The sequence below is a fragment of the Malaclemys terrapin genome, chromosome 11 (assembly GCF_027887155.1).
Source record: "Malaclemys terrapin pileata isolate rMalTer1 chromosome 11, rMalTer1.hap1, whole genome shotgun sequence".
NCBI classification, from domain to species: Eukaryota; Metazoa; Chordata; order Testudines; family Emydidae; genus Malaclemys; species Malaclemys terrapin.
The window spans coordinates 69398653-69413509 of record NC_071515.1 but is presented as its reverse complement, the minus strand read 5'-3'; the positions used below and the strand labels follow the sequence as shown (position 1 = coordinate 69413509).

The following is a 14857-nucleotide window of genomic DNA, read 5'->3' as shown; positions in this document are numbered from 1 at the left end:
GCCTGGGCTTCTTGGCTCCCTGAGTGGGGAGCAGGGAGCTTCTGGGCAGCAGCCCAGCTGGGAGCAGGGAGCCGGGGGCATTCGGGCTGTAGCTGCCCCACTTTCTTGTCAATTTCATAGCTCCAGTATGGAGTCGTGAAGCTGACAAGACAGCCAACAGCCAATGTAAGGAATGCAGTGTGTACACAGAGCTATCCACAGACACTGCGTCGCCCTACCTCTACTGACCTAAGTGCTATGCCTCTCGTGGAGGTGGAGTTATTGTGTCGGTGTAGTAGGGCACTTACCTTGGCAGAACAAGGCTGTAGTATGTACACTGACATAATTAGATTGACATAAGCTGCCTTATGTTGACCTGTGCAGTGTAGACCAGGCCTCAGTTAAATCAAAGTTAAAATCATAGACATTTGCACCCAAAATTCCTTTCTTTCCTCTTCCCAACCCCTGGGTTTTAGCTAACAGAGCAGTCACCCTATTGGAGCAGACCTCTAAAATCAGCTTGCCTCTCCATGGGCCTGATTCTGGCATGGTGCTGAGTGCCTCCTGAACAGCTCCGTCTCCCATTCTCTACAATGGGAGTGGAGGGAGCCTGACACCTTTCAGGAGCTGCTCATGCCTTCCCCTCTTGTAGAACTAAATCCACTAAGCAGGAAAATAGTCTTGGAGACTTAAAGCTCTCGTGGAGAGTCCACTGAACCTGCAGCTCAGCCTCTGCTCTCTACAGGTCCCATGTGCAGTCCGGAGCTTAACTCAGCAGCTCTCAAATCTTTCCATTACCTTTGCTCAGCTGTTCAGCATCTCACCCACCCACTCACATGAAAGAATCCAAGCATGTGAAGTCTTGATGCTTGGTTTCAAATTAGCATTGCACATTTCAATTTTTTTTATTCCTAAAACGACTCAGTTTCAGATCCTCTCCCTCTAAGAGTACGTCTACACTGCAATTAAAAACCAAAGGCTGGCCCATGCCAGCTGACTTGGGCTCAGACTAAGGGGCTGTGTAATTGCAGTGTAGCCATTCAGGGTCAGGCTGCAGTGTGAGCTCTAGGACCCTCCAACCTCACAGAGTCCTGGAGCCCAAACATCTACATTGCTGTTAAAAAGCCCCTTACCCCGAGCCCCATAAGCCTGAATCAGCTGGTATGGTACAGTCATGGGATTTTAACTGCAGCTTAGACATACCCGAAGTGAAACAATAATGGGGAGAGATGCCTGGAGTTCACACCAGCACTCAGCTGACATTTTGGGAAATTTGCTCCTGCTTGCTTAAAAGGGCTTTTTACTTGAAGCCCCACCTTTTCCCTGAGACACGTGCTAGCTGTCAACCTAAGCAGTTATACTTCTGTTGGCATAAGAGGAATATAATGAACATATGGTAGCCTTTGGAACCCATGCCAGCACTTATGCATGAGCAACTAGAAAGATAGCATGATGCACGTCACACTGCTTTTTCTAAAGGTCAAAACCTAACTGTCCAATGGCCACAAGTGCACTTTCCAATCTGTGTATTTTCAGGTGAAGTGCCGAACTCTGCCACCATGACAGACAATTGGCACTAAAAGGAACTCTTGATAAAAACAAATTATTTTTAGTTCCACAAAGAGAAGAGCAAGTCACCTACTACTTTTTTCACAGGATCTAGTATGGACATTCAAAATTCTGTCTTCAGAGCAGGGTTTGAAAGATGTGCAGAAAATAATGCATAGGGCAATGAGGATAAAACAAAATATTAAATAACCACTCCTGAAGTGAGTATTTTCCATTCTGTCCACTGAATGCGGCAAAAGTCCTATGGAAAAAAACTAATATGTTATCATGTAATTAAAAACTCCCATAATGCAGAGGCACATGGGGACTGGCATTTCCTGATGTTGAGTGCTTTATGTTAAAAGAACACGATTAAGGTTGCAAAGTAGTTTTTGTGTGTGCGCAATATTTACAAACCAAAGACTCTCACACTCGTCACCCTTCCTTTGAGACTACATGGACAAAAGCCTCCCGCCATGTTGTACATTTATGGAGAATGGACTGAGATCAGAAGGCAGAGGCAGACTTCTCCCCCTAGTGCATGTATCAGGACTTGCTGCACCTTTCAAGTGCTTGTTGAGTGCTAGGATGGGGGCCCCATGAAGTCTGCTGGTCTGTTGAGTCAGGGACACAGTCAGCAAGCTCTTGGCCCCCTACCCATGAGTCGGCAGCACACACTTGTGGACGGCATACATGTGTGGAGCAGCAATAAGCAGTGCTTCCTACCAGTCTACCCGAACCATCCTGCCTGTCAATTCCTCTGGTAACAATGTTATCCTTCCACTTGCAGCCAGACGAACACTGTGTGCTGCGGCATGTGATCTCTGTGGGTTGCACTTTCTTATTAAAGATACGGCTGGCTGCAATCTGCTGCATTTTATAGTAATTTGGCAGTGGCTCCCAGGAACTCATCAAGGAGCCAGTGTCAAGCTCAGATGGGCAGTCCTGAGAGAGAGCATAAGATTCCTTTTCTCAAAGAGGTACCACACTTACTCCGCTACAGACTGTGTTTGTGACCTTGGCCAGGAGATTTAGTTTTTACATTCCCATTTTACAGATGGGGGCACTGAGACACAAAGATATTCCCTGACCTCCTGGGTGTGTGAGAGACTAAAATCCATTCATACATCCTAACACACTCCAAGATCTTAAGTCTGGAAGGTGTTACAGAAAAGCAAAGTATTGTTACTATTGAACAAGTGAAAACATCCTCATAATCACCACGTTTTCAAGCCACCTGTGTTATTAACCCCCTTAAATTAAAAATAAAACCTGAGTGTGTAACAGTGAGGAGCAGGAACTCTGTTCCTTTGTGTATATCACACACCGTGCAAACAAAATTGTGTTTCCCTGGGGGAATAAATACTAGTTTATCCTGGGTCCACTACCGTTGCTTTAGAAAGAACAAATATCCTAAGAGTAACAAAAATAGAAACCAGCTGACAGCAGATTCTTTCACATAGTTACTCTGGCTCTTTTCCAGTTCTGTGCAGTCACAATGCCGATCTTGTCCAGGTCTCTTCCACTCGGTTTGCTTTGGCTAATTAACATGAGCGAGATGACTCTAATTGCTCTACACTGTTTATGCTGGAAGAGGCATCACAAGCAACAAACACAGGCCCATCCAGGGAACAGTGGCCCAGTAAGGTTTACAGTAGAGTCTGCCAACTGACAGCAGTTTCTCACACAGGGCAGATTATTTTCTCCATTACTTTTTTTGGAGCAGGCAGGTATTTCTCATGGTGTCTGTTTCCCATCCTCCCTTGCCTTTAAATGCCAGAGGGATATAGTGCTGAGGCTGGCAAAGAGCAAAGAAAGAGGGTTTGGTGGAAATCCTGTGAGGAGCTGAGGCAGTTTACATTGAGGTGGGAATGAAGCAGAGTCCCGGGGATCTGGACCCCACAGGGAGGAGTCACATGTATGGCAGTGTGCCAGAAACAGAGGGGCCTAGGCAGTGGTGCAGTGCGCCGTGATTGGTACTAGCTGGCCACCTCCTGGATGGGTTCTGTTGCTCTACTTGGGAGGAAGATCAAGAATGGAGGAGTGGGAGGAAGAAGATCATAGAATCATAGAAGATTAGGATTGGAAGAGACTTCAGCAGGTCTCTAGTCCAACCCCCTGCTCAAAGCAGGATCAACCCAACTAAATCATCCCAGCCAGGGCTTTGTCAAGATGGCCTTAAAAACCCCTATGGATGGAGATTCCACCGCCTCCACTGTAATCCCCAGGTCCTTTTCTGCAGAACTGCCGCTTAGCCAGTCGGTCCCCTTCCATCCTAAGTGCAGGACTCTGCACTTGTCCTTGCAGAACCTCATCAGATTTCTTTTAGCCCAATCCTCCAATTTGTTTAGATCACTCTGGTCCCTATCCCTACTCTCCAGCGTATCTACCTCTCCCCCAGCTTAGTGTCATCTGCGAACTTGCTGAGGGTGCAATCCATCCCATCATCCAGATCATTAATGAAAATGTTGAACAAAACCAGCCCCAGGACAGACCCCTGGGCACTCTGCTTGATACTGGCTGCCAATTAGACATCGAGACGTTGATCGCTACCGGTTGAGCCTGACGATCTAGCCAGCTTTCTATCCACCTTATAGTCCATTTATCCAATCCATACTTTTTTAACTTGCTGGCAAGAATACTGTGGAAGACCATATTAAAAAAAAACGATATCCTGGCCCATGTGAACACTCCTTGTTTGAGAATAATAAACCTAACCCAAATGTGTCAACTTGATGTTCTGCGTTGTTGGTATCACAGTGTGATTCTAGCCCAACTTAGTTCACCCTCTGGAAACCCATCCCCAGAGCACAAAGAGAACATGAGGACTAGCTACTTCCCAGAGTACCCAGTGCTCTCCCGCTAACAATGCCCCATTGCTGGTGAGAAGTGCTCTACTGGGCTGGTGTCTCACTGCAAGGATGGTTGCATTGCATCATGACATAAGTGTCATGTTACAATGAAGTGACAAGATAAAGCTTACAAAGTTATAGAAAAAAAGGTATGGGCACTGCAACCACTAATCCATCTCATCCAGTAACATTAATATATTTCAAACCTCAGAGCCCCCATGTCCAGAATTTAAAAAAATAATCAAATTGCCATTAGCACATTTCTCTCTGTCCTCCTGAATGTGGAAGTTTGATTCCAAAATGTCTTTGCTGAGGAAATGCAATTCAGAAGAGCATCCCTGACCCCGAGGGATCGCCAAAACCTTTATACCACACCATCATGGACTGGGAATGGGAAAAAATGCACAGTGAGTGGTATGGAGGGAAGGGTACATTTTCAGGAGCTTGGGATGACTGTTACTCATGAAGGTCAAAGCCATGACATCATCCCACGTAAGTGCTGATAAAACCTGTGTCCACCTATACATATTTTTGTGCACCCATATTTTATGTCTATTTTACTCACAGACATATAGTTTACAGACATAGTGTGCATGTGTGCACACAACACAGGGTATGCATCTAATACAATAGCGGCAACATGTATTTTATACCACACACATCCACTGCACTGCCCATGTGGCAGGGCAGAAAGCTAACTATTACAACGCTGCAGAAGAGAATTTACCTTAAGGGAGAAAAAAATCCCACCTATGATTGAAACAGCAAACCACCTGCCTAGTGGACATTAAAATGATCTTTTCCATGGAGAATGCAGGTGTTATTTTTGGCTACAGCATCACAAACAAAAGGAAAGTGTTGTGTAAAAGTGATAGTGGGGGGTCTCAAAACCTGAAAATAAGTAAAAAACAAAACTGAGTCAGTTTCAAATTGGTTTTTGGGAATGAATCTGACACAAAGAGTTGTAGACAACGTCAGTCTCTCAAATTAAATTCTCCCATCAGTGTAACCAAGAAGTATTAACTGCTACTAAAAGGAAGGGAGGTTGATCTACCAGGAAAGAATTTCTGAGCTGCAGACTCTTTCTAAAGGTAAAAGTCATTGCAAATTAAGGTACAAGATATGTAAAGGAATGAGAAAGTGACACTGTCTTCCCTTGTTCCAGAACTCTCTCCCACCCCCAAGCAATTGGCAGGACATTTTTTTTTAATCTTATCTTGATATGTCAATAAATAATTATGTTTTTCCAACTGAACAACGAGCTAGACATGGCAAACTGTAATTAACAGCATGAAGCATAATACCATTTGGCATGCTCACTCCTCTTTTTTGAATAGGATGATGCAACAACCCTTTTCAAGCCAATTCAAAAGAAACTTCTCCTTATAATTACATGCTATCTTGATTAGGATTTGCTAATAACATCATGCCTATTGAGTCCGAACTACTGAAAAAACAACATAGATTTGTCCACTAACAAAATGTACTGCCAGACAGATAATATGTTATGGCTATTTCATGGAACTACATTTAAAGAGCTTGGGAAGGGAAAAAAAGCCTGCATTCATTAAACAAGATCACATGACTATGGGGATACAAATGGATTAGGCTTCATTATTGTGAAGGTAAAAGATATTATAGGCAGACTGGTAGCACCACCTATAATTAAGGTTATCTGACACTTCCCATTATAAGACCCTGTTTTCAGTTGCTTATAACTTCACCAAACTAATTGTTTGGGCTGAAATTTTACATGCAGAGGCCTGCATTTGGCTGAATTTTTAGGAACATTTTGTTATGCCCTTGTTAAAAATGTCTGGTAATAATTTCCACTCCTAGTGTCCCCGTGCTTTGGAGCAGGGACTTGAAATTTGGCTGGGGAGTGGCCTTTGTGTCAGCAATGTGCTTTTTGCCATGCTTGTGAAAGTCTGCCTACATTTGGCCATGTTATCAGCCTTTGGGGGAGAAAATCACAGTTTGCATATGCTCCATAGAGACTTTTAGATTTTACCAGTTAAAATCTCCAAAGATTCTATCCTCACTGAGTATACTTGAGCCCCTCACAATCCCTTTGTGTGACCAGACTCTGCATGCAATCATCGCAGCGTGGCTGAGCATACTCCCTCCAGCCCAGAACTATGGGGTGAAGTTGGATTTTCCCTGTAATGGCTGCTCCTAGCTGCGGTGAGCCAGGCCACCTGAATGACGGAATTTCCTAATTTCTGAGTGCTTAATGTTGCAACTTGAATAATGTTCTTTTAACATCGTTTTTTTGGTGTGTAATGTCAATGATAAGTAAGGCTGCGAATCATTTACGGAGGTCACGGGAAGTCACGGCTTCCGTGACTTTCTGTGAGCTCCGTGAATTTTGCAGCGGCAGGGGCAGTGGGGCCACAGGCTGCCCCGTGCCCAAAGTGGCAGTGGTGGTGGGGCCACGGGCCACCTCCCATCTGGAGTGGAAGCAGGGCCAGTGGCCGTCCCCCACCAGAATCAGCGGCAGTGCCACAGGCCACCCCCCGCTCAGAGTGGCAGCAGGGGCCCGGGCTGCCCCCCCAGCAGCAGTTTTCAGGAGCGCCCCCCTCATTAAGGCTACGTTTTAGTCACAGATATTTTTAGTAAAAGTCATGGACAGGGCTCAGGGGCCGTGACTTTTTAATTGCCCATGACCTGTCCATGACTTTTACTAAAAATACCCGTGACTAAAACATAGTCTTAATGATAAGCAGTTTACAGAAAAATACAGAGACCTTCAATTATACCTAATTATGTTTAGTGGAAACAAAAAAATAATTCTCCTATCATTCAGTAAGCACTGCAATTTCAAAAATATATGGGGGTGTATGCGACATGCCACATAATTATGTGTGCAAAATATATGTGTGTATATAGTTTGTAATTTCCAATTGGCTGTCGTAGAGACAGTACACTTATAAAGTCTGCGGACAATACCAAGCTGGGAGGGGTTACAAGTGCTTAGGAGGATTGGATTAAAATTCAGAATGATTTGGACAAACTGGAGAAATGGTCTGAAGTAAATAGGATGAAATTCAATAAGGACAAATGCAAAGTACTCCCAGAAGGCATGATCAGTTGTGCATATACAAAATGGGAAATGACTGCCTAGGAAGGAGTATTGCAGAAAGGAATCTGGGGCTTACAGTGGATCACAAGCTAAATATGAGTCAACAGTGTAACACTCTTGGGGGGGAAAAAAGGCGAACATCATTCTGGGTTGTATAAGCAGGAATGTTGTAAGCAAGACACAAGAAGTAATTCTTCCACTCTACTCTGTGCTGATAAGGCCTCACCTGGAATACTGTGTCCTATTCTGGGCACAACATTTCAGAAAATATGTGGACAAATTGGGCAAAGTCCAGAGGAGAGCAACAAAAATGATTAAAGGTCAAGAAAACATGACCTATGAGGAAAGATTGAAAAACATTGGGTTTGTTTAGTTGGGAGAAGAGAAGACTGAGAAGGGACATGATAGCAGTTTTCAAGTACATAAAAGGTTGCAACAAGGCAGAGGGTGAAAAATTGTTATCCTTAACCTCTGAGGATAGGACAAGAAGCAGTGGGCTTAAATTGCAGTTAAGGAGGTTTAGGTTGGACATTAAGAAAAACTTCCTAATTGTCAGGATATTTAAGCACTGGAACAAATTGCCTAGGGAAGTTGTGGAATCTCAGTCATTGGAGATTTTTAAGAACAGGTTAGACAAACACCTGTTAGGAATGGTCTAGTTATTACTTAGTCCTGCCTTGAGTGCAGGGGTCTGGACTAGATGACCTCTTGAGGTTCCTTCCAGCCCTCCACTTCTAGGATTCTACAATCTCAGAGACGTATCCATTTGTAACCGAGACACATTTTTAATTTTGCCCTGAATTAACTTGAAATGTAGATGAAAGGAAATTCATTTATTTTAAAAGCTTTGATTAATCAATGATTAATAAGTTAATGTTTGTAAACCAATGTGACCATGCAAATTACTACAGAAGTGCTAAGTGTTATTATTATGTTACTATTATGAATTGCCTATTAAAATTTTTTTTCCTTCATCTTTATTTCCCTGTATTCCCTGCAAGAAAGACTCACCATCTCCAATGTTGCCTAAAATGAGCCAGAGAGCAGCACTGCTCTGTCAAGAAGTTGTGTTGGCAACTGGGTGGATATCAAATTCAATTTTCCCGAAGGAAGGCTAGGAACTAGAGACCCATTGCCATAGGTCAACTATTCCATATGCTTTACAGTGTATTCTTGAGTGCTATGTGTAGTGCAATCTTAAATAATTCACGGGATGGAGCTGCCACTTTTCCTTTGGAGAGATGCAAGTCATGAAAAAGATTCTCTGGAGACCAATGAGTATAAATGATGACATTACTTACAGTAGGTGTACATAAAAAATCCAAAGCAATGAAAATAACCGTTGGCAATTAATCTCTTTTACATATGGAAAACTTGGTGTCTACACATATTTAGTAGAAAACTTGCTCTTCTCACTCAACGTGGGGTGAGTGTTCACAACATGGTGAAGAGTTAAATAAAAGCAGTCTTTTTTTGCCATTCAACCTCCCATCTCAGTATTAGTCATCCTCAAATAACCTAGGGCCCAATCCCACAAAAAACTTGTGTCCAGGAGTACCTAGTACTGCTGTGAATTGTCCTTCTGAAGTCAAGGTAATATTCACCGTGTCCAATAGTAAGTGTGTGCAGCATTGGCCCCTTAGACTGTAAATTCCTCCGAGGCAGGGACTGTGCCCTATTTTTCTGCAATGTGCCATACACAGCCCCTGGTGCTCTATAAATAATAAACAATAATAGTAAATATTCCATAAAGCAAAACATCTTTACCATTCTCTTCATCTCCTTGGAGACCTGGTGAGCACCCAGATGGTTGTAAAAGGGGCGATCCACACCCCAGTGTGGAGGGTTATGGCCGATGGAATTGGTGCGCTGTCTGTTCATCTTGGCTATTGTCGCTTTCTCATCTTTCTAAAATAAAAACATGAGAGAATTGCATGACGTATTTTGAAACATTTTACATAGCAATCACTTTGTTTCTGATCATTTATCCCCCTGCATTAACCTATTAATCATGCACTTCAACAGAAATAAGGAGCGTTCATCTGATCATTTCTTTATTGCTTTATTTCCTATCCTTCCAAGTGTCACAGATAAGTAAAATGGGACAGTTTTTCAAAGGACTCAAAATTTGTTGCCCACCATTTTACTAGCAAATGATAACTCCCCTCCTCTGTGAGGACAAACAGCTCTGGTGCGTGCAAACAGGGTGTCTTTTTTTGCCTTGAGACTGAACAATTAAATTCAGGAACAAAATTGTAGTTCTGAGGGGAGAGACTGTGTTAAGATTCCTTGGAAAACACGAATCATTGTGCCTGCAATTTACGGGACAAAGGCAGAGGGCTGATCTGAGTAAAGAACTAGGAGCCAGGTTTCAATTCTGGCACTGATCCTGCCCTCCTGTACAATGGGGATGCCTCCCAAAGAAGGGGTGAAGAATACTTAATGTTTGCTGGGTACTGTACTTGGTAAATGCTAAGAAGAAAATAATGGTACTGCACAAGGTGAAAAAGGTGTTTTCTCCTCTTCAACTCTAACTGCACATTTTGTCTTTGACTGAAATGCTCCCGAAGTTGAAGGGTGTTTGGTGGTAAGAGATAGCTATGAAATTTGGACCTGACTCAAGACTGCTGCAAAGATTGGGTGTGTTTGAACCCAGAGATTTATTTCAGGCCCATCACCAATAAAAACAGAAGTGCAAGGCGCTATGGGGTGACATAATAGTATTGTGAATTACTTATTTTGAGGGTGTTTTCTAGCTAATGAAAAGCACTGCTTTTTCAACATAGGATTTTCTCTGTCCTCCGCTTGTTGGCCTTTGCTTTGTAGAGGAGGCAGGAGTAGCTTGTACAGGATCAATCCTGCAGTTTTCATTCAGACCAAGATTTCAACAAGAGTAGTAGGGTCGCTTAGTAGGGAACTAGGTGATCTGACCACGTTGACTTAACAAAAACCAACGTGGCCGTGGTCGTAAGCATGTTAATATATCATTCCTGAGAGATGGGCGACCCTTGGAGAGTTCGGGGGTTCTGTTGGAATGAGCATTTGAAAAGTTGTTTTTTTAATTGCTTGTGAGGTCACCCTTTTTTGAAGATTTCCTGGATCTGTCTGAGCACAAGCACCAGAACAGACTCACGTAATTATTATTGCGTATCTTGGATTTCAAAGCCAGGAATTGCAGAGGCAGCAAAACAATTTTAGAAAAGAAAAAGCCACCATTTTTTCAAAATGATTGAGCCTGGTTCAACTCAAGTCTTAGATGAAGATACAGGTTAGTCCATATAGTCTCCATACGGATTCTCTTGTCCCAAGCAGTAACTGTGGTTTCCAAGGCATTCACCACGTTCCTGTCACGTTCTCACAGAATGACTGGTGCTATTTCCATGGTAACCAGAGAGTTAACTGTCACGTTTTATATTGTCATGCTTTTCTGAATTAAAAATTTGTAAATTTAGTGCTGGGGAAAGGCGCTAGATTGACAGCCATGGAGACGTTACTCTTAATAGCCACTGGATAATAACAGCCTGGGGTTGCTACTGCCCCAAGGCTGCATTTGAACTGCTGCAAGGGTTCTATCTATCTCATTACCGATTCCCAGGTCGCTGGGAGCACTGCTAGTGTATTACTACAATGGGCTGGGGGCAACCGCAAAGAACTTTCAGCTCCACTGCAAAACTGAGAAGAAGAAGCCACACATTATCACAAACTACTGAAGCCACAGAAAGACAGGTGTGGGGAAACAAACCTTATGACTGTCACTCCTGTCTCTCACCTGCATCAAACCAGCATCGTTTAATCTATAAGAGCTGGAACTGTGAACATTTTGTGCCAGATGAACTTCACATTAGCAACCATTATGGAAACTCTAGCTAATCTCCAAGAGAGCTGTGTTTTAAATGTTTCTAAAAATACACAAGTATGAAATGACTATTATCGTTTTTTTTTTAAAAGCCACAGAACTTTTACTTTTCTAACCTGTACAATCATTTGTGGTACTCTAGCTGCAACCCCTTGCATAGTTACAGATCTGTATATATCATCTGATGCCAGAAAAACACTAGCAGAAAGAACAGATTAGATATCTACAACCAAATATTTACTGCTCTGAATAATAAAAGTGACACTGCCTGTACATTTTATTACAGCTTAGCGAGAGACTTTCAACCAGTAGCAATCAAAAAAAAGCTAGGCAGTAAATCTAGTCTGGAGACCTATAAAAGCAAACCTATCTGGTTACATTATAAATGCCTTTACGTCAACAGACAATAAAAGATACATGCGACAAGTTTCCCCCAATGGTGAAGCACAGTCCAATATGATATTAGTCTTAGTAAATGCAGCTATAATCTTAAACAAAGACTTAATTCCAGAAATCCAAGCATATAAACTGAAAGGTCTCAGCCAATTAGTAAACTGCTTTTGACTAGGGACAATTGACTGTCAAATACCAAATTTACATTATGTCAATTGTGTGATTAATTTGAAGGGAATAAAAGACTTCAGTAGGTACAGGTGTATTGACAGTTCTGGGTTGGGGCAAGGTTAGGACAAACTGTGGTAAACACACACACACTATTGAGTCATTTACAACCATGAGATCACGGGCCATATAAATTATCCAAAGCTGTGTGAAGAACTCTTGCATTTCTTCCCCCTCAAAATGGTATAGGAGAGATTTTGAACCATATATTCTGTAGCTTTTGCCATAGCTAAAACCCAGTGTGGGGCAGTGTTTTTCAGTCAAAGCCTCTGGTGGCAAAATTTTGCTTGCAGAAATAAAATACGATACTCAAACTTCTTGCTCAAATGGACTTCACTGTTAGTTGTACCACTTATTTAAAAGAACCTTCTGAACTTGATTTTTTTAAAATTTACTTTAAAAAAAATATTCAGATTTCTGATTGAACTCTTTAAAAGTATGTTGTGATTTAATTTTTAAAAAAAAAGATGAAGTCCCAGATTGTTAACGGTATTTAGACATGGCTGTATTCAGTGTCACAATGCCTAACAGATTTAGAAGCCTAAATCTAATTTTTAAAAAGATTTAGGCACTTAGGAGTCTAAATCCCATCAAGTACCTAAATCCCTTTTGAAAAATGATATTTTATGCTCCTAAACTTAGTTAGGCATCATGATGCTGAACGCAAAAACACCAAAATAGCTTTGAAAATCTGGGCCTAAGCAATTTACTACTCTGTAGATGTTTATAAGGGTCACTCTTTTCAGTTTAGTTAGCCTATTGCTCCCTTGCTAATTGACTATACAGGAAAACTGACTTGATCGATTGCACCCCTGTATTCACATCATACACACTAGTATAATAATCTTTGTACAATATATGCCTTGTGAGGTAAACAAATAAGTCACTGGTCATCAATATCATGGTGAAATGCATGTAGCAACATTACATGTAAAGTTATGAATTCCCCCTGTATGATGTTGGTAGCATGTGTTCAAAGCCATGCCTGGCTAGCCAGGAGTGGTTAAACAGGTCTATCCTAAACAAAGAAATGTGTGTTTACCTCAATTTACATATAAGTAGTAAACAGGGTCATTGAGACAGCGGGAAGAAGACAGGGCAAATCTGCATTTCAGCCTACGCAGGGGAGATGAAACAGCATGGGCCACCTTCACCCCCAGACTCCACTTTGCCTTCTTTACGGCTTGAATAAACTTTGTTTTGAGGGGTAGCCCTCACACGAATCCACTTCAAAGGGGAACTGGACTATAAAAGTGAGGGGCAAAACCCATGCCAGGGTATCTCTCTCTCTTGCTCTCTCTTTCACCTGAGACAACAAAGGAACCAGCCTTTTGACTTCGGGGGGAGGAGTGGAGGAGGAAGGCATCATGACCTGATCATTTGGTCAGCCCTGTTGCTGGGAACATGTGCTAAGAATTTCACCTTGAACCAGTCTAGTTTGTTAAGTTAATGCTACTAGAAAGCATTTTATCTTTGCCTTTTTTGTAGCCATTTTTTACTTTAATACCTGATACTTGTACTCACTTAAAATCTCACTCTTTGTAGTTAAATAAACTTGTTTTATTTTTTAATCTAAACTAATCCAGTGTTGTGTTTAAACTGAGCTGCTGGGTAACTAAAATAACAGGCTGTTGGTTATTGGTTATTGACCCCATACAGGGCCAACGAACCTATAACATCTGAACTGTCCAGGACAGGGCTGGGCAATATTTTCTGAATATTGGGGAAAATTCAAGACTGAGGGTGTGTTGGGGTCAGCCTGCAAGTAGTAGTAACCAAGGCTGCTGGAAGCCAGAGTGTGGCTGGTGTGTTGCTGACAGAGCTGCTGGACCAGGACCGCAGCTATGCACAGACACTCATGGTGTGATCTATATGCTGTTTGGCTGTTTGTGAGCAGCCCAGGTTGGGAGCTACAGCAGCAAAGCATTGTGAGGGACCCCAAGTTGCAGGGCAGGTGGTGACACAACCCCTCACTGGTCTGGACTGCACCCCGGAATGACACTGACTATACACAAAGTGTCATCAAATGCATGAGAAAACTGGGGAAAGTTTGAGAAAAAGAACTGTTGACCATGTCTTTCAGTTCTGCTAATCTTTATGTGCTATCTGTTACAATGGGAGCTGCAATATTATCAGACAACAATGAGCTTTTCAAATTTAACATGGATAAACTCCAGAAGTTGCTGTGGGAACTTTCAAATATGAGTTTGCAGAGACCGTAAATCTTATCCCCAGAGATTTTATTGAATTCTCATCACCATTTCCCACACACTGAGGTACAGTAACACCATGTCAAAACCACAGAAATAGTTGAGATTTTCTTAGACCAATCAATTGCATCCAACACCTTTACTCTATGGCTGCATCTACAGTAGGATTTTTTTGAGATCTGTGGTTATCAGTGGGGCAGCTCAGCAGTCAAAGCTGCAGCATAGACATTCCTCACTTAGCTATAGGATAGCTCCTTATATTGTTTTGCTGTCATACTGACATGTGAACTGTATTCCTGATAATAACATATGACCAATTCCATCACAGCAGTAAATCTATGTGAATGGAGGCCTGCTCAGCTGCAATGAAACTCATTAAATCTAAGATGTTTTAGTAGAGTCACATCCACAACATATAAACGATCATTTTGTTTGTTCAGCTGGATGGAGTTCTAGGACATTATTTAGAGAAGAATGAAAGCTGTTTTCCTAGCCGCCATGGCCAGAACTCATTGAGCCATTTCAGGCTTAAGGAGCCATCATTACCATTTCTTTCTGAAAATGTTGTACCTGCTAGTATTACAGGGAACAGCCACGTTTCCTATAACTGAAAGAGAAGTGAGAAAAATACATGTGTCCCCCCCCTTCTTTTTAGGGTTTGTTGACTTTGTACATTCGGCAGCACTTAGTGGACAGTCAGCATTCTCAC

At 42.2% G+C, this 14857-nt stretch overlaps 1 protein-coding gene across 1 annotated transcript in view; it reads right to left on the bottom strand.

Moving 5' to 3' along the window:
* Positions 1-14857, bottom strand: part of ADCY5 (adenylate cyclase 5) — a 307979-nt gene that overhangs the window by 65323 nt on the left and 227799 nt on the right. The window contains exon 8 of the mRNA XM_054043693.1: positions 9229-9369. Coding sequence (XP_053899668.1) covers positions 9229-9369 — 141 coding nt within the window. The remainder of the gene's footprint in view (positions 1-9228; positions 9370-14857) is intronic.